The sequence below is a fragment of the Osmerus mordax genome, chromosome 10 (genome assembly GCF_038355195.1).
Source record: "Osmerus mordax isolate fOsmMor3 chromosome 10, fOsmMor3.pri, whole genome shotgun sequence".
Classification (NCBI taxonomy): Eukaryota; Metazoa; Chordata; class Actinopteri; order Osmeriformes; family Osmeridae; genus Osmerus; species Osmerus mordax.
Genome location: NC_090059.1, coordinates 14111257 through 14131080, shown reverse-complemented (window position 1 = coordinate 14131080; position 19824 = coordinate 14111257). Strand labels below are relative to the sequence as shown.

Here is a 19824-nt window from a genome sequence, read left to right as displayed (position 1 = left end):
TCACAGCGCTCTGAAAGCCCACATGTACAGACAAGAGAACTCTGCTTAGCAAGCAAATACATTGAAACAAAATAAAAAATAGAAAACTTCAGTTTGTCGGCGTCTGTCAAATGAGATTGAAGGAAATGGATAAGGAACATTTCAGGACAACTGTCTTCCTACTGTTATCCCATACCCCAACTGAGTATCAACAGAATCAGGACACTATACATACCAGATGGGTTTTTGTTAGAGCTCATGGAAATCATAGTACATGCATTAGGCTATATACAGCAAACTCATTTACATCAAACAAATACCCCAGGTTCTCAAGAGTAATGCTTCTGAAAGAATATTACAATTCATACATTTGATTTAATAAATAACTGTTCGATACCTCTCATATAGCAGACATAACTGGGGGAGACACACAGGCTCTGCAGGCTGTTCTCCAATCAGGGCAGGGCTATTCTGTTCTCCAATCAGGACAGGGCTATTCTGTGATGAGGACAGAGCAGTGCAGTTCACTGGCAACACTATGGCCTACATCGCTCTAGTATGTCTAAAGTAAATCACGCCTACCTGTCTGTCTGTCTGTCTGTCTGTATCTGCTTTGTCTGTCTGTGTGCCTTGTGTAACTCCATGAGTTGCAGTGTGGGTTGGGAACAATTTTATTAATCTCCCTTTTAACAGCTAACTCACTCTGCCTCTCAGTTCAGCACTCTAAACCCACTCCGTCTGCAAATATAAAAATATGTTTGTGGTGAATGGATCCTGCGTAGGAGATTATTTAGGACATAATTGCACAAATTAGACAGTTTATTTTCTTGCGTGAATATGTATGAGGATGGAACAATGGTTCTGAGAAAGAGAGTGCGGGTCTTACATCATAAAAGATGTTTGGAAAAGACCTGTCTTTGAGAGAATCTGAAGTTGGGTTGAGTGCGATATTTCAGACGGTATATACAGCCAATACAACTTGTGCTATATAGTACATACTATACATCTCTATATATTTAAAACATTGTTCTTTATGTTATGATTCATTTCTACTTCCTTTTCCTTCAAACAATAGTAATCCTTTATCAAATGTCCATTGTAGGCCCATCTGACCTACACACATCCACTTACTGTAATCTAAATTCAAAGTCAGTCATAACAATAAAATAATTAAAATACGTAAAGTGCACCTTTAGTTAAGAACTTCACAGGCAGTAGTGCAGAAAGGGTTGAATAATACAAAATTAAAATATAAAAGAAAGGAGAGATACCCAATTCAGTTTAAATACTTCACATTGTCTTCAAATAATACATCTGTACTCTGACATTACCTCTACATAGTGGTAAGTGCAAGAGGACCTCCTAACTTTGGCGCTTATGTGACCTTCGCTGCTAGCTATGTAATTTAAACCTGAATATTAAAAACAAACAACAAAACTATATGGATTATCCATCAACAAATTATATGAATTAATTTATGTAGTGATGAGAAAATACAATAAATATTTACTAGCCAAAAATGCTGTGTCTGATACAGTTCAGTTCATTGCTATCTCAAAACCATAGTTTTGAGATAGCAATAGCTGCAAAGCTTGAAAGCATTTAAAAATAATGACATTCTACAAGCACACTGTTTTGCAGGTATTCAAAAGTGTGTAATTGTTTCTGGCTATTCTTAGAGGTTATGGAAAAAAGTGAAGGGATTCAGACTATGGCAGTTAGACAGTTGTTCATCATACTAAAGGTATATTATGAGTTGTGTTCAGTACATTTAAGTATAATGTATTAATACCTAAGCTGAATATGAGTACATGTACTGTGACGAAAACAAATACATGTTATAACATAACATGGTAAAGCAAATATGACAAATACAACTAAATGAAACTCATAATTCATAGATCATGAATGGCCCTCATTTCCACCATGTTTACTTTAAAATACCCTTTCCCAGTATGAAACAAAAAAGTTTAAGACTGGGAGAAACAAGAATACAATTCAAACACAAACTGTTTGTTTATATATATATACGTATATAGTACTGTGGATTTGCTTAAAATCTGTGAGCAATTTACAGTACTCAACATATATTAATGTTGTATTACATTGAGCCTAGCAACCTTGATTAAGAGCACACTTTGTATACTAAGGATAGAACATGGAGTCCAAAGGTTCAGCAGGTATTTGGCCTACAAACTACACACAGTAGTATGACCTCACTCGCTCCCTGTGGAAGTGCACATGGCTCTGTTTTAGTGTAGACATGTCTCTTTAACAAGAACTCTCCCCTATATGTGCAGAGTTTGAAATGTCACCACTTCTTGTTTCTCTGTAAGTAGTTAGTCTGTAAGTCTAACTGACTGCCAATGTTTGTCCGTATGTGATAGTACAGTAAGTCAGAGTTGTTTTGAATGAATCCATCAGATACCAAGGTCAGAAATGATGCCTACCTCCCTCCCATCCCCGCACACACCTCTCACACTCGCACACCTTCACTCACACCCTGTCCCACACAACCCTCACACATTCGACTCCACGAACGGTCTCTTTGGTTTGATGGGTGAGGGAGGGCCCTGCCTCGAGTCGCGGGAGAGCTGCCGGTACATGTTGTCCTGGTAGGCCTGTGCTACTGGCAGAGTTCTGGCCATCTTGACGTCCGGGTAGGTGGGTGCCTGGCTCACCCTTTCCAGGAGATCCCCTCCGCGGGAGCCGTTCGCCAGCTTGCTCAGAGAGGATTGTGGGGAGTAGTAGTCCTCTTCCAGCAGGTGTCCATTCTGGGCATTGTTGGTCTTGTTGTAGTAGGCGATGTTGCCTAGCGACGTTGGAGGGCTGTAGGTGGAGCCCTGCGTCACCAGGTTTCCAGGCGACGTGGGGCTGATGGCCGAGTCCATAGAGGTCATGGCCCAGGGCCGTGACGGCTGCTGCAGGTACTGCTGAGTCCGTGCGGTCTTGTCTATTATACCCATGAAGGGCGTGTTCCTCGAGCGGGTGGTCTCGCCCTGGTAAAGCCCCCCGCCACCTCCCTGTGAGGGTGAGATTGGCGAGATGTCATCACAGGAGCGCTCATATGCTGCCTGCAATGGGATCTCCATCTGCTGAATGGAGTTGGAAGGCCTGAAGCCTGGGGTTAAATTGCAGGTTGAACCCGTGGAGATGTTGTTGCTGGAAGGGGAAAAGCGCAGGCTCACGCTCTGGGAGTGGATGAGAGGCCTGGGAGTGGACATGTTATGCTTGATCTCGGTAGTGTTGGCGCTGATGGGGCGCCTAACCATGTGGGAGATTTCGGGCGAGCCCAGCTGGCACTGGGGCAGGGCATTGGAGCGCTCCAGCTCATGCTTTGAGACAGGGTAGTAGGCGGCTGATTGGCTACGGCTAATCTGGGGGGTCTGGCTGTAGCGGATACCCCCACTGCTGGCGCGGTAGGCTGAGGAGGGGCGCTGGGGTAACTCGTCCTTCATCAGGCCTGACTCCATGACCCCTCCTCGACCCCCGTGCTGACAGAGGGCCCCAGCACTCAGGCTGCCCTGCACCTGGGTCATGGGACGCCCGTCCAGAGAGGGCTGGTAAACTAGCCGGCTCTCCACATCCACAGATCCCCCCTGGTATCGGCTGCTGATGGGGTGCCCCATCTGGCCGTAGCCACTGTTTGGCTGGTTGGTGCGAACAATCTGGGCCATGGAGGGCTGCAGACGCAGGCCCTGTACCTGGGGGTGCTGGGAGGACAGGGAGGCCTGCGAGGTCAGCTGGAAGGACCTCTGACTGCTCATCTTAGACAGGGGGGATTTGGGCCGGCTGGGGAGCTGCTCCTGCTGGTAGCGCACAGGAGAGCCCGACTGAGACCTATACATACACACGCTCTCCACGGGGGGGCTGGCTCTGTACTGAGGCCCACGTCGCAGAGGGGAGGGTGGGGGGCTCTGTTGTTCTGGTGGGCTGAAACAATAGGAGGGCTGGTTCACTGGGGAGGTGAGTGGGGGGCTGTGCCGGTAGTGGGAATTCTGGTGGGTGGGGGACAAGGAGGGTGAAATGGTCTGGTAGGTTTGACGGGTGGGGGAGGACATGGAGCTGGAGGTGGGATGGTAGTCATAAGGCTGGCCCAGGGGGGAGCCCCCTGAAAGGTAGACCTGGTCATGGTGGGTGGGAGAGAGCGGGGGGCTCTGGATGATGGGCAGACTGGAGGGATTGGACAAGGCCTCCAGTTCCTGCTCCAGGTAGACCTCATCCTCAAACAGCTCCTGGACGGACTCCATGTCCTCCAGCCTTGGCTCTGGGGGAGGGGGGAGGGGCATGTCCAGGATCAGCTCCTCCTCTGGGGGCGGAGTCGGGGGCGGTGAGGGGAGGGGCTCCAGCTCCTGCTGTTCCTCCAGACTGAGCTGGTGGCACTCCTCCTCCACCCGCTGCAGCAGCCGCTGGATCTCACGGTTGTTGGGGCAGTGCTTCATGGCTTCATTCAGGTCCTCTAAGGCTTCGGGGAACTGCCTGCAGAGGACCGGACAAGGTATGTTTAACATATGGCTGGTTATAGTAAAATGGATGGATGATGGATTTGAAACGTGAGCAGGTGATAGAGCATGGCCTACCTGCTGCTACGCTTGGCACGAGCCCTGGAATAGTATGCCTCGTAGGAGTTTGGTTTCAATTCCAACGCCTTGGTAGCAAATTCTTCAGCCATCCCAAAGTCCTATAAATGGCAACGTCAGGGTAGCAGGGAGGAACAGAATAACCGTAAGGGTCAGATACTCGTATGAAATGTACTATAAATAGATAGGTAGACAACATCCTGGACAATTCAAGATTTTAGAGAAAAATATTCGAAGCCTTCACCACAATTTTCAAACTCACGTATATTTTCCGCCGACATCTGGACAGGTTAAGGAAAATAGAAACTTTGAGCTCCCCAAAAGCCTTCAGGTCCTCACTGAAACCTTCACGCGGGAACTTTTTGAGGGCGCACTGGTAACGCTGTGCAGCCTCCTTCACCTTCCCCTTCTGTCAGAGAAACACAGAGACACGCTTCTAGTGAGACATCTACTGATGTAAATAACACAGTTACTCCTTTGCCCAAAAAAGGGCATCGTAATGTCATGCAATTTGCATTGGTAAATAGATTTGCGGAAAATGCTAAATACCGAACAAAACAAAACAATTTAAAAGACATAAACTACGAGCTGTCGTTTTTTCCCCCAGAGGTAAAGACCCTCACCTTGTAGAAACTGTCTCCTTCCTCAATCAGTTTGCTAAGTAGGATTATCATGATGTCAGGTTTGGAGGTGGCCATTGCCCATGTGGCTGGACCTGGGGGGTAGACAGAAAGGACAGAGAGAAAGGTGAGCAACCAAGGGAGACAACAACACAACAAATGGGAGGGAGCAATCGGTTACAAGACACAAACAATAACAACAACAACAACAAACAAACAAACAAAGAATGAGGTAGGTAGACAGGCATCAGCTGCAGAGGAAATTACCCTATTCTATCCTCTGGCCTCGATACGGTATGGTACAGTAGAACTGCTAGAACAATATGCCCTCAAAAAAACAAATGTCCCTGCATGAACTAGAAATGTGGACATCGTCCAACAGAATTCGCTCAAAAATAAATGGATGAAGAAGTATCTATTCCAATTCTTCTACTTCTGTCTGCGACAGCCATCTTTGAAACCCCATGCCCGCACAGAGAGCAGAAGAGGAGCAGGGTTGGTCGAGCACATGAACACACAGAACAGGTGGGCAGGCCAGACCACATTAGCCTCTGTCTGGAGAAGTGTGTGGAGCAGGACGTCAGGACCGAGTGCCCTGATACCCACCAAGAGGAACTAGGCACAGTCTATCACCTGAACCTGTAGTAGTAGGCAATACAAACACATGCAGATGCACTATTTCTTCCAAGCGAGGAGGATTATAGGAAGGGTTTAGTCATGCATCTGTGAGATGGAATAAGAAAAGACTTCGTACACAATATGGTCTAGAGGCTTGGCATGCGTCATAGACAACCTGAAGCTGAAACATCTACCTCTAAGCAGACCAATCATATGTCGATGCTAATACCTGAATGTTATTTTTGAAATTGGTAGCTAAGCTCGCCTGGCACACAGAGACAACACAGAGAGAGGAGATAGAGCTGTCAAAATGCCTGGTGGGGTGAGAAGTCGACTGCCTTGGCTTTACCTCTCGGCCGACTGGGCAGCGTCTGACATCCTGGCGCCGGAAAGAGAGGCGGAGTCAGGGGGAAGGGGTCAGGGAGGTCATGAGCGAGGGAGTGAGTGTAAGGGGAGGGGAGAGCGGAGCGGAGGGGTGGGGAGAGCGGAGGCGAGAATTGCCAAAGGAAACCGAGGATAAAAAGGTGAGTGGGAGTGTTTGAGAGAGAGAGAAGGCATGGTGGAGGAAAGAGAAAAGGAGAAAGAGGTGGCGGCAGAGAAGAAGGAGTCAGAAAAGGAACACAGAAAAGCAGCAGTGAGAAGCGTGAAAAAGTGCCTTAGCAACGAAAAAATTGAGAAACACAGAAAGAAAACGGCAACAGCGGTAACAGTCATCTCTCTGCGAAACTGCCAGCAGAGAGAAAGAGAGAAAAGAGAGGGGAGAGAAAGAGATTAGAAAAAAAGAGACAGGGACAGTTCAGAGAGGAAAGACCAGAGAGAGAGAGAGAGAGAGAGAGAGAGAGAGAGAGAGAGAGAGAGAGAGAGAGAGAGAGAGAGAGAGAGAGATACAGGAGCAAAGTTAACGGTACAACATTTGAGCCATGAATAGCCAGGAAGCAGCAGCAAGGTGCAGTAGTGGGGCTGGGGAGGGGTGTTTAGCTTAGCCTAGCTGAGCTGGATGACTGCCTTAGAGGGACAGCCAGGAGGCAGCAGCAAGGTGCAGTAGTGGGGCTGGGGAGGGGTGTTTAGCTTAGCCTAGCTGAGCTGGATGACTGCCTTAGAGGGACAGCCAGGAGGCAGCAGCAAGGTGCAGTAGTGGGGCTGGGGAGGGGTGTTTAGCTTAGCCTAGCTGAGCTGGATGACTGCCTTAGAGGGACAGCCAGGAAGCAGCAGCAAGGTGCAGTAGTGGGGCTGGGGAGGGGTGTTTAGCTTAGCCTAGCTGAGCTGGATGACTGCCTTAGAGGGACAGCCAGGAGGCAGCAGCAAGGTGCAGTAGTGGGGCTGGGGAGGGGTGTTTAGCTTAGCCTAGCTGAGCTGGATGACTGCCTTAGAGGGACAGCCAGGAGGCAGCATGGGACTGCCACAACAGGGAGTCTGGGCGTCATTTCAGCGTCTTGCATGCATGTCTGATTTGCAGTACATGACTTTTCACAACACATTTCACCCGTATATACAGAGTGCTTGATAGAAATGCTTAATGTCAGTCAGGGGTATTATTTTAGAACTGGCAGAGTGCGATGGAGTGGAGGTAGCCGCTGTTATGGAGTGGGAGACACTCCTAGGTCCAGAGGTCAGGTCAATACCTATCTTGGCTCCTTTCTTGAGCAAGGTGACCACCACGGATGTGTTTCTGCAGCCCACTGCCCGGTCGAGAGGACGCATCCCACTGTAGTCCACCTGTTCTATCATGGCCCCGTGATCCACCAGGAACTGGACCTGAAAACACGGACAAGAAAAAAAACATTTTCTTAAGTGTCTTGTTCCAGCAGCGGGGGAATGAGCTGCGCTAACCCTGACCAGGGCTCCACCTCTTTCCTTTTCTGTTGACCACTCACCACCTCAGAGTCTCCATAAAAGGCCGCCAGATCCAAAGGTGTGCGTCCATTTTTGTCAGCGTGGTCCGTGGCCGCGCCCTGCTCCACCAGATAGTGCACCACGGGCAGATGGCCCTTGAGACACGCCCAGCTCAGAGCAGTCAGACCCTCCTTGTCCGTCATGGCCAGAGAGGCACCTGGGAGAGAGGGAGGATGGGTCAAAGGTCAATGTAGCAAATGTGGCTACAGCTTAGCTTAGCTGCTGGTAGAACAGTGTAAATGTAAAATCCTTTTTGGCGAGGCGTGGAGCGAGACAGAGTGCAAGGCTCGAGCTGGGACAGAGGGCCTCACCTTGGACCAGTAAGAACTCCACCGTGTCCAGGTGGCCCTCGGAGGCAGCCATCATCAGGGGGGTGCGCCCCTGCTTGTCCGCCAGGTTCATGTCAGCCCCGTGGGTCAGGAGCAGGTCCACTACCTGCAGGACAACCACAAAGACCATCACCATCTACTGACAAGCCTTGTTATCTGCTTCAGGTGTGTTGTTCTTCTCTTGAACAGGGTGGCGTTAGAGTCGGACGTGTGACAGATTTGAAGGCGTGAGCTTTCTGGTTCCCTGACCTGCCAGTGGCCCTGCCGCACCGCGCTGAAGAGGGGGACGATGCCTCGCCTGTTGGGCTGGGCCGCGGCGGCCCCTTGCTCCAGGAGCAGACGGCACACGTCCATCTGGCCCCGCCCCGCTGCCGCCGTCAGAGCTGAGGCACACAGAGACACAGATCCTCCTTAATGCTGATCTAGTTTCCCTGCACGGTTGTGTGTTTGTGAAAGCCGTGTCTTCACACTCCAAGTCACCATTCAACACTAAGTAGTATGTGTAGATATGGCTGTATCTCAGACTGTAACCAACAAGTCAGAAACAGGAAGATTCCTGTCAATAAGGTGGAATTCTGGGTTTAAAATACCTGTCTCTCCCCAGAGTGTGTCAAAGTTGTTGATCTGAGCACGCTCTACCTCCTCCTCGTCCTTCTCTGGCAGGTCCAGTAGATAGGTCACAATCTGCAGTCACACCAGACACCATTTCACCGCAAAAATTAGGGTTTGAAGAAAGTGCGTAACGACTGCATAACCTAGCTGAAGATGAATACAACCGAAGACTAGGAATGGCAAATCATCTATACTATACTGTTTCAGACCCTGTTGTAGATAAGACTAGCCAGCCTACCTCTGTGTACCCCATACTGGCCGCAGCAACGAGAGCCTGCTGGACTGCATGGCTCTTACTGAAGGCAGCTGGCTGCTGCTGCTGCTGTTGTTGTTGTCCTCCCAGGCCCCAGTCACACTGGATGAGGTACTTGACCACCTCCAGGTGTCCTCTGAGGGTTGCGTGCACCAAGGCACACTGGCCGTTCTTATCCAGGTGGTCCACCTGTTTATAGGAGGAACACACACAGGTGCTGTAGTGCAGCTTTCCTCTGGAGCTCTCTGAGCGGGCGCCACAACAGACACGAGCCACGACCGCCAAATAAGCTTGTGCCTACGACTCAAGCATCTGGGAAATTAGAACGATTATAAAGGCAGGGATCTCGTTGGACACCTGCTTTGATTTGTCTCCAGTTCCTCTCCTGCCCTGATGATGTCAGCTGAGACATGAGCAGAACTCTCTTTCCCACCAACACACACACACACACACACACTCCTCCGGCCTACCTTGGCTTTCTTGCGACACAGAGTGGTGACGATAGCCATGTGTCCGGCGGAGGCTGCGTAGCCAAGGGGGGTGAGGCCTCTCTCTGAGGGGGCGTCCACCCAGGCTCCGTACTCCAGCAGCAGCCCCACCATGTCCATGTAGCCCAGGTGGGCGTGCACACACAGCACAGGGGCGTTGGCCAGGACCTCTGTACGGTAGTTCACGTTGGCCCCGCCCAGCATCAATAGCCGGCTCACCTAGTACACACACACATAGCGGAGATGGAAGCACCTCAGAACACAGAGCCGAGACAAGAGGAACATACATAACTGCATCTTTGGCGTTAACCGTCTTCTTCGTTACGTATTCTGACAAACATTGAAACTTGTAGCTCCAGAAGCAGGGAACTTCCTCTCTAGGAGCGCGTACCTTGATGTTGGGCGTGTAGAGGTTTCGAAGTGACGACAGCGCGGTGGACAGGCCCTCTGAGCTGTAGGACACCCAAAGCCCTTGCAAGATCGATGAGGAAACCCCAACCCTCTTGCTCAGGCCCTGAGAGATTGCACAGCAACGTGAGCTTGCTTTGTTGTGCTTTCACCAATGCCAGGAACACGTGCGTATGTTTGTGTGTGAATATGTATATCTGAGTGTGTTTGTTTGAGAGAGAGAGACTATTCAGAGAGCAGTTTACCTTGAAGATGTGTGCTTTAAGGATGTGGTGGCCAAGCTCGATGGTCTGCTGTCGGTTCAGCTTGTTCTGCTGGCGAGAGAACCAGAAGGCCAGGAGGGTGTGCCCACTCCTAAAGTGGAAGATAAGCGAGTTAAGACTGTGCTCAGATCTCCCCAGGCCGCTAAAGCCAACCTCAAAACCTTCCCGATCTTTTCATTGGACGAAACACGTAACGCAAGCATCCTATCGCAAAAACAACAAATCGTAGTAGAACCCACGGAACGGCCTCTGGATCGGTAGGCCCACCAACCTGGGGTCGCAGAGGAACTTGGTCTTCTCTCCTTCCTCCCTCCATATCAGCCACTCCCGGAAGGAGGGGTGCACGAACATGCGCGTCCCGTCCCTCCTCTTCACCAGGAACACGGACAGGTTGTCCACGCGCTGATGGAAGTCCTCCCAGTCCAGCGTGCCCTCCAGCCAGCCGGCGTTGATGGCCTGGTAGATCTGCTCGTCGTTCAGCGGGTGGAGGGACGCCACGGCCACGTTGAGCAGGGGCAGCGCCCGCTCGAAGGACGACTGCGTGGGGAAGCGCATGTTGCACTGCAGCAGGTAGACCTCCGCCAGGTTCACGGGCACCACCTACGGAGCGGGACAGTTGTGAGGAGTGAGAGGAACTTACTAGAAGGAAAGGAAGGGTCGCGGGCCAGAGAGGCAGCATCTTCCACTCCTCCCCTCCCACAGTCATGAACCGTGGCAGCCATGAGAGGGTATCTACCTTGTAGCTGGAGCTTTTGAGGACCAGGTAGCCCTTCTCAATGAGGTCAAAGGTGAGCTTCAGGTAAAGGTAGGACCCCTGGCTCAGGGCCTTGAGGTGGGAGCTGAGCTTGCCGAAGGTGGTGTTGTCCATCTTGCCATTGAGGGAGATGTTGTTCTGGATCTCAGGGCTGCTGTGGATCCGGTGCAAGATGTACCCCTGCAGATCCTGGTCGATGGGGTCGTTCTCCTCCAGCCTGTCCAGGGAGATCCGGTGGAAAGGCAGCAGCTTGGTGATCTCCTGGAGGGAGGGACGGGTGAGTGAGAGTAGGGGAACACACAAGGGGAGGGTGAATCATATGAGCATTTGGTGACACACAAGAAAGTGATTTTCAGTCTCCAAATAACTGAAAACCAACTGAATTTGAAATGAGCTTGCCTCCTCTGACACTGAGGTATTCATGCACGCACAGTCCACCAACCTGCAGCGTGGTCCTCACAGTGACAACAAGCTTGAGCCACGGAGGAAACTTGTTTACTGTTTTACTCAGGAAAGACACAATGGTGTCTCCGTAGTCGGGCTTGTGGAACTCTGCCTCATTAAGTCCATCAATGAGGATGACCAGGTCTTCTTCAGAGGTGATCTTCCTCTCTGAAATACAAAGGACATGAGTCGATATGATTATTATTATTATGATTATAAATCAACAGTAGGGAGCGATTATGAATGGCACCATGACAATAGTCGTGTAGAACCGTGTGAACTGTTCCTAAGACACGGAGTGCGATGCAGAGACGGAAGGTGGGACCTTTATAAAGAGCATCCAGGGGCTCTAGGACCGCCCTCCTCAGGGACGCCAGGGGGTCCTGGACGCAGGAGCGCAGGCTGAGCATGCTCTGGAGGTGGGGTTCCCTCAGGAGCAGCTCTCGGTAGGCCAGGAGCTGGGGGGCCCGGCACAGCAGGGCCGCCACGTTGTGGACGAACTCCGGCACCAGGCAGGTGTAGGCGTTGTCCGCCTGGCAGTAGTGGTAGGCCACCACCTAGGGCCGGGCAGAGAGGAGGGGAAAATTACTAAATTAAAATGACAGACGTGCCTCGGAGGGTGTAGATAACACAGCATATTGTTACCCGTGTTGAATCCTAATTTATGATATGCACTGCTATGACTCATTTGGGACTGAGTCAACTTCTTCATGGTGGGTGATTGTGGTTTAATGAAACATAATGCTTATCGTTTGACTCAGTGGTTTCACCTATTAATAATTCAGAACTCGCCGGCACACTTCATATCAGTCCAGACCGTGTCAGACGGCGAGGCGACACAGAGTCAGAAAGGACGAGTGCAGAGGAATAATCTAAACCTGTTAATCCATCCATCATCGTCTATTCGCCGCATGACCTGATGAACTTCTGAGAGCCAGTAACATGAACGTTCTAGAGAAGGAGAGGTTAGGCCAATTAGGAGCGCAGCAGCAGGCGCAGACAGCCCAGGGAAGAGGGAGATCAGAGACAGGGTTTGAAGTGAGCCAAGCTTTGTTAAAAAGGGCAGCGCAAACAAAGGGAGAGAAATAAAGAAAAATATTGATAGAGTGTTGATGTCCACACACATTGGGCTTAAAACAAATGGCAAACGAGAGCGTGGGCTCGATTATTAATGCATATACAGTTAACACTATTTAATAGTCAAACTGGGAAATGGCTTCTCTGCAGGCATCAATATTTCATGAGTCTCCCTGGCAGAGCTTGTTTTCCTCATATAAAAGCATCTGCATAATGCAACACATTGGGGCTGGTTATAGAGCAGCAGGGGGGACAGGGCCCACACTGGCAGCAAACAGGGCCCACACAGCCAGTGAACTGGGGCCTCGCTGACCATCAGGTTTATATTCCAGACAGGTGCATCAATCCAAACAGGGCGAGGGTTTAACACAGCCTAGTACTTCAGCTCCACTGGAAGGCAGCTCAAGAGGTTGTGGGCCCACGGCGGATGATACGTGGATTGGTTGTGTAGGCCGGCTTGGTGACTCACAGGTTTTGTGACAACATGATGGAAGGCAGACACTATCATTCAAGGACGGTTGTCATGGAAACTCCAGGGTAAAAGAGGCATGTGTCTGAGGGGGTGTGAACGGCCTGGGTACCTGAGAGGCCAGGTGTCTCATCGCCTCCTCCTGGCGGCGTCTCATCTCCGGGGTCCCGGGACAGCTGCCCCCCCCCAGGGTGCCGTGGCTGAGGGGCAGACCCTCTCCATCTGATGGGGGACAAACACACACGCGCGCTCACAGGTGGGACAACTATGGGGTTCCCCGTCGAGATTGGGAGACGCGAGGGGCAGGTGCCTACGTTTAGGTGACGCCTGCGGGCTGTCCGAGGCGATCTGCCTCATGCGGGTGCCGTGGCAACTGAGCGCCACGAGGCGGGAGATGATGGCCGTCTTGCCGAAGCCGATGTTGCCCACCACCACCACGCCGCGGTTGTTGCTGGAGTCGGGGTTGTTGAGCTGGGCATCGATCTCCTGGAAGAGCCACTCCCTGCCGGTGAAGACCGAGTCCATGGTGATGCTGGGCACCTCAAAGAGCAGGGGCTTCAGAGAGATGTCGGCAGGCCTGTACGGCGCCAAGCGCACTGGAGAGAGTCAGGAGAAAGATGCAGGACTGTGAGGTTTCATTCTCAATCACACAATATGCAACTATATGGACTTAAGTGAAAACCTAAGTGAAACATTAGCTTTGAAGGCAGAAACTGTTTGTCTGATTTTATGTCTGTAGATGTACGCATGTTGTTTCCTCACTAGAGGGTGCACTTTCCAGGCAAGACTGAGTATCATCTCAGTTGTGTGAGACCAAAAAAGGAGTATCTCTTAGGTAAGGTTTCCCACCAGAAATGAAAGACCTATCGTATCTTTTGATCCTTTGAGAAGTGGAATGTTCGTTATCTCTACAGAAATGTTCTTTGTTCTTAGAGGTCAAAATGTCCGTCTGAATATCTGACCGTTCAATGGAGCAGCCTTGGTCTAGACTATGAATCAAAGAGGATGCGTGTAAAGCAGTAGGTGACAGCTGTGGGTGCGTGGAGGGAGACTTGCGGCCACGTGGAACCAGCTACCAGGAGAGGAACTTACGGGACTGGGACTGCCAGGCATGGGAGTTAGCAGAGGCTGGGGAGAAGAGAACAGACAAGCGAGAGAGGAGAGAGAGAGAGAGAGAGAGCAGTGAAAAAGAGGATTGGAGCGTTACGGCATTCCAGTGTGTTCTGTGGATCAATGGGCATATGGATGAGGCAGAATACAAGCTCTTCAATGCACCAACAGATGAGACATGATGTATTAGGTAACACAGCGCGGCCCCAGAAGAAGGTGTTCTCTCCGAGTCCCATCCCAGACGTGAGTCATATCACACAGTTAATGACAGTGTCTGTAAACCGACAGAGCCAGATGAAATCCTTGAAAACCAAATCAGGGAGCTAGTTTGTTTGTGTGTGAGTGTGTGTGTGTGTGTGTGTGCGTGTGCATAAATGTGTGTGCGTGCGAGCCAGGCTGGCCAGACAAACATTTCTGAGACTATTTAATTCGTCAGTAGGTGAGGATGACTCACAGCATCTGAGCAGCCTTGAGCAGGGAGCAGAGAGGGGTGGGGGGGTGAGGAGAGGTGAAGGAGGAGGCAGAGATGGGAGGATGAGAAGAGGTGAAAAGGGAGAGGGATAGGAGGTTGAGAAGAGGTAGACCAATAGAGGGGGATTGGAGGATGAGAAAAGATAAGGGAGGGATGGATGGATGGAGGATCAGAAAAGTAAAAGAGGAGAGATGGATGGTTGTATGGAGAGAAGTAAAAGAGCAGAGGATGGGGATGACTGAAATAAATGTATTCTGGGTTTAAAGTGAATGCATGTTTTCAGGAAATGTCCCACCTTTAAAAGATTTCCTAATTTTGGTGCATTCTGTCATCTGTCATTTTTAACCATTAAGAAGCTACTGCAACAATTTGCATGCAAAATGTCTCTCCAATTCTCCACTTTCATTTGACTGTGCATCTTTAATAGAAGCTGTAGAAGAGTCGGTGAGTCAGAGAGAGAGAGACAGAAAGAGAGAGAGACTTGGAGGGAGATGAGGAGAACGGGGATGGGCGTTGTGCGGCGTCGTAGCTGAAGTGGCTCACCTCTCGGGTCCTGGCCGGGGCGGCCGGCCACCGTGCTCTGTCTGGGCATGCGCAGCGCTGTGCGCAGCGGGGCGTGTCTCTGCTCATCCAGGTACGCCAGGTCCTCCAAGTGAGCCGAGCTGGTGGCTGAGGGTGTGTGTGTTTGTGTAAGAGTGTGCGTGTATGTGTGTGTGTGGAGGGATGAAGGGGCAGACAGAAGAGAGCAGGCCAAGTAAATCACTTGATTACACCTACATCCACACACAGAACATCAGCTCCTGCCTGAGGCCCGCTTCAGTAGTCCGCTGACGGTGAGAGGTGGGCCTCGCCCCCAGACGGCCCCCGGTCCCGCCCCCGCCGCGTCTGTGTTTCATGGAGGGGAAGCACATGCCACCAGGCATCTAGCTCATCTAGCTCTAGCCCAACTCGGTAGCTGCTGCTGCCTGTTCACTCCACGCCGTGTCCTCAGGGCAGCTCAGGGGAGCGCTGAACATTCACTGAGCCCCCCAGCCTTGATGGAGGGAGAGGAACGTGTTTCTGAGAGACACTGGGAGGAGGGAGTCCTCAAGTCAGTTACTATGAATCGGAGAGTAACTGTGTTCCCCCAGACCCCTAGAATTGATCGGATTGTATATACCGTGTTTACTTAGCATACAGATGGAATGCATGCAAATCAAACAACCAAACCTCATCAGATTTGGACTAATAACGGATTGTGGTGAGACTCCCAACAAAGGAGCCAGAATCATACAATCATCCCAACCACCTCTGACTACCGATGGACAGAGAGTACAACATACGGAGCGCGAGCGCTGATGCGAACAGGTTCTCCAGGAACAGGAACACCCTGGGGTTCCTCAGCTACATTACCTGGACTTCTCTCAGGTCCAGATGTCCCAAGAGGCATCACAGAGTAAGGAAAGGTAGGGTTGATTCCAGCATTGTTCCATCTGTCTCTGATCAGCCAACACTACTATGACCACACACACCCAGAAGCATAGCCTTGGCCCCACAGTAGAATATTCCAGAAGAAGGGCCCTCAGGAACAAGCTCTGTCTCGGTGCTGTCCAACTGTCCGACTCGCTGGGCTCAAACCACAGCAATTCGTGTGCGTGCAGGAGATAATGTCTCAGCAATCAGTGTGTGTGTATGTGTGTGTGTGTGTCACAGAGAGAGTGTACAGACTGAGTCACCACAGTCATGGCACCAACAATAAGCCACACTAGTTTCCCAAAATGGAGAGACTTCAGCAGCTGGGAATGTTGGGGGTTTGGCCCTGATCAGAATGGGGTGGGCATTGAACAGGGAACGGGCTCCAGCACAGCCTAGGGAGACACGTCCAAGACTCTGGGTTAGGAAGAAGGAACATGAACTCGCTTTTTAACTTTTTAACTGTGAGTGTGTGAACGTGTGACAATATCTATCTGCAATGCAGTAGACTGCAGCGACCGTGCCCCTGCGCTAAAGCAGCACGTTCAACGGGAGTGAAAAGAAACTGAGGGGAAAAAAGAAAGAAAGCAGAGAGAACGCGAGAGAGTGTGTGTCATAAAATGCCTCCCGGGCTTAATAAAGGAGACCCTTCTGGCTGTGAGCTATGGCTGCTAAATCAGTCACTTCCTGTTTGACAGTCCGGGGATAACACACGCCCAGCCCTATCACTGTCTTCCAATCAGGGCAGACTGAGCAGGCGGGCCTGGGATCAGAGTCTACCACAGTCACGCCGGTCATTTCAGATATGAGATGGGCTCAGGTTCTGCAAGAATACCTTTCCAGTACAACATTTACACAGTGTATGATTATGTAATATAGGCTTGGAGACGATCATCCTGCACTGTAGCTAGCAGAACGTCACTATCAGAAAGAGTGAAACAAAAGCTTCTTCCATAAGGACAATGTTAAACATTGGCAGGGTCTTGCTATGGACGCTTAGTAGGTGCTTGTTTCCCTTTCTCCTCTCAAGGTCCACAGAGCAAAATGTCAGTTATTTAAGGATAATGGACATTTATATTCAGTTGAGCTCTACCCTATTCTCCTCAGAGGAACAGAGAATCATCCAAAAGATGAATTCTTCATTTTTTACGATTGTTCCACCATTTATACCTTTTCACCATCTCCTTTCCCTCATTAAGTAATGGAGTGGACCTTTCTCTTCCTCCTCCTATTCCTCCTCCTTTTTTTCCTCTACTCTGTCCCTCCATCCTCCTAGACAGCTTTCTACTCCTGCACTTCAAAGCAGTCTCTGGGTCACTCTGGGGGATAGAAACAGATAATGCCCCGGGCTTTGATGTTCCACCACTGTGCGAGCACAGCCAATCCACAGCAGGCTCTCCTCCTAGCCCTCCCTCCTGATGGCAGACAGAGACCGATCTCCCCTTCTTCTTAATGCATCTATCTCTCTCCTCTCCTCCATTCAGACCCCATTCGCCTTCTAAAGGATCACCCTACAGGTCTCTATAAAATGATCTCCCCCTCTCCAGCTCATGTGAGCTAATGCATTTTCATGTCAGGCTCTGAACCCTCCTTCCTCCTTGTCGGTCTGTCCTTTGATGGTCTCATTATGAAGGAGAACATGAAACTTCCTTCTCTAAAGCCTTGCTTGCTGTCAGACAGCCAGTGTCACACAGAGGTGCACGACCAGCATGAGGAGCTGGTCTAAGCTCCAACAATCCCCTGGCAAACATATCCTCCCCACGCATGAAAACACATTTACGTGCACACTCAAGTATTCATTTTCCTGTAACCAGGACAGGCTGCTCATTGCTATTCCTTAAACCTCCATTCCTCTCTCTCTCTGTCTGGTTAGACATTAGCATAGATACGCACTGTGTGTAGAGCAACTGTGAACACCTTTCAGTGCTGTGGTAGTCATAGTCAAGGTCATAGTTTCACACAGGGGCTAACAGACACACTGGGGAAGAAACATGCAGGGAATAAGATGGGGAGAGGGATGGGGGTGGGAGCAGGGGTGGGAGCAGGGGTAGGAGGGACTCACCTGCCACAGAGTTGGGGCGGGGCATGAGGTACAGGGGGATAGAGTGAGCGGAGTGGGGGGACATGCTCTCCAGGCTCCGCTCAGGGATCTTGTTGAGGCTGTAGGTGGAGGCAGTCATGTTCTCGTCCACGCGGTACAGGAACGAGTCCATGCCAGACTTCTGAGACTGCCACAGCTTTAGGTTGCCGCGGGAACCCTCACCGTATTTAGCACCCCGCTCCATGTTCTCAGAGTAGCTAGTCAGGGTGGCTGCAACACACGGGGGGACAGGCTGCTCTCAGAGGAAACACAGGGAGGGGGCCAGGAGAAGGCTTACCTACATTTAGTCATTTTACATTTACATTTAGTCATTTAGCAGACGCTCTTATCCAGAGCGACTTACAGTAAGTACAGGGACATTCCCCCGAGGCAAGTAGGGTGAAGTGCCTTGCCCAAGGACACAACGTCAGTTGGCATTGGGAATCGAACTGGCAACCTTCGGATTACTAGCCCGAATCCCTAACCGCTCAGCCACCTGACTCCCTGCAGTGTGTGTATCTGTGTGTGTGCCTCAGTGTGTGTGTGTGTGCGTCAGTGTGTGTGTGTGTGTGCGTCAGTGTGCGTGTGTGTGTGATGAGTAGTCACCGATGATGCCGCTGTCTCTGCTTTCCAGAGTGGAGGTGGGGCTTGTGATGGAGCCGTAGGCACAGTCCCTGTTGCTGGGCTGGCCGGGGGTGGTGGGGGGCAGGGTGGAGCAGGGGCTGCCTCCTGGGGGGGACGCTGTGCTGCTGGTCAGGGTGGAGCAAGGGCTCATCCTCTGGTTGGAAGTCAGGCCCTGGAGGACAAAACACGCAGGCACACACGCACAAACACAAACACACACACACACGGACAGGCAGTATCAGCATCACAGTGGCATCAGTGGACACACATTACCACCACAAGGGAATCAGTGAAATCACACCTTTTAGCTGGTTATTTGACAGCTAAAGAAGGCAAAACTGCAAAAAAATATGCCAACCATAAAGCCTCATGGTTTACATTAAAGTATTCACTGAGTAAGCGGTACCACACTGTGCAGTTTTTCGGAGTTGAACCGAACACACGTTTGTGCGTGTGTGTGTGCGTGTGTGAGAAAGACGGATGGCAGTCCGCGGCCTTGCTGACAGGGCCGGTGCACTTCCTGTTCTCCTCCTGTTGCACGGTGCCTGTCACAATGTTTCCACGGCACCCTGCGGAGACCTCGCCTGATGTCAGCTCAGGTTAGGATGAGAGGGCCCTGCAGGGGTCGGCGGCAGCCTGGCACAGTTAATCTGCCCGCTCACCCGCACACACACTCACAATCTGTCTTTAAAGACAGTGCTCGAGTTGGAGGGGAAACTCGGGTTGTGGGGGGGGGGGGTAGTGACTGGCCAAGCAGAAACACAGCAGGGCCGTGCTGCTTGTCTTACTGTGGCCCCTGACCCTCTACTGGAGTCAGTCCCCTTGGCCTCTCTGGCCTCTGTCTCAGGGGGTGCTGACAGCTGACGTGTGTGTGTGTGTGTGTGTGTATGTGTGTGTGTTAGAGGACAGGGGGGTGGGGGTTAGGCTTCTTAGGAGGGTTGCTGGGCCCTCCTGTCCAGCACAGCTGGCACATTCCCAGGAGCTCTAACCCGGCAGGAGACGACCACACACAGCACGTGTCTCAGGAGCAGCTCCGCCCCCAACAACCCAGTCTAGAGCCCGGCCTCTCTGAAGCAGGGGGGACGCAGGCAATGCACCCTCAGAAGGCTGAGGTGACCTTGCTCTCACAGATGGAGCCGCACTCTGAAAACCACAGCTATGATTACTAGACAGCAGGTAGCTTCTCTAGGTTTTTCCCCTAGTGATGTTGGAGACGACATTTTGTGCTGAAACGCAATTACTTTTGTGATGACAAAACACAAGCAGTTAATATATCAAACAACACATTTAAGGGGTGCT

General features: G+C 51.0%; 1 protein-coding gene across 1 annotated transcript in view; it reads right to left on the bottom strand.

Moving 5' to 3' along the window:
- Positions 1-67: 67 nt before the first annotated feature.
- tanc2b (tetratricopeptide repeat, ankyrin repeat and coiled-coil containing 2b) overlaps positions 68-19824 on the bottom strand; it is a 20713-nt gene continuing 956 nt past the window's right edge. Inside the window, exons 3-25 of the mRNA XM_067244285.1 lie at positions 18508-18697; positions 17884-18132; positions 14913-15038; positions 13880-13915; positions 13102-13383; positions 12900-13009; positions 11567-11798; positions 11240-11409; positions 10780-11058; positions 10315-10643; positions 10026-10134; positions 9764-9886; positions 9355-9591; positions 8870-9073; positions 8610-8703; positions 8269-8402; positions 8002-8125; positions 7672-7847; positions 7420-7552; positions 5183-5274; positions 4822-4968; positions 4560-4660; positions 68-4458 (exon numbers count right to left, since the gene is read on the bottom strand). Of these exons, the coding sequence (XP_067100386.1) occupies positions 2499-4458; positions 4560-4660; positions 4822-4968; positions 5183-5274; positions 7420-7552; positions 7672-7847; positions 8002-8125; positions 8269-8402; positions 8610-8703; positions 8870-9073; positions 9355-9591; positions 9764-9886; positions 10026-10134; positions 10315-10643; positions 10780-11058; positions 11240-11409; positions 11567-11798; positions 12900-13009; positions 13102-13383; positions 13880-13915; positions 14913-15038; positions 17884-18132; positions 18508-18697 (5637 nt within the window). The 3' untranslated portion in view covers positions 68-2498. The remainder of the gene's footprint in view (positions 4459-4559; positions 4661-4821; positions 4969-5182; positions 5275-7419; positions 7553-7671; positions 7848-8001; positions 8126-8268; positions 8403-8609; positions 8704-8869; positions 9074-9354; positions 9592-9763; positions 9887-10025; positions 10135-10314; positions 10644-10779; positions 11059-11239; positions 11410-11566; positions 11799-12899; positions 13010-13101; positions 13384-13879; positions 13916-14912; positions 15039-17883; positions 18133-18507; positions 18698-19824) is intronic.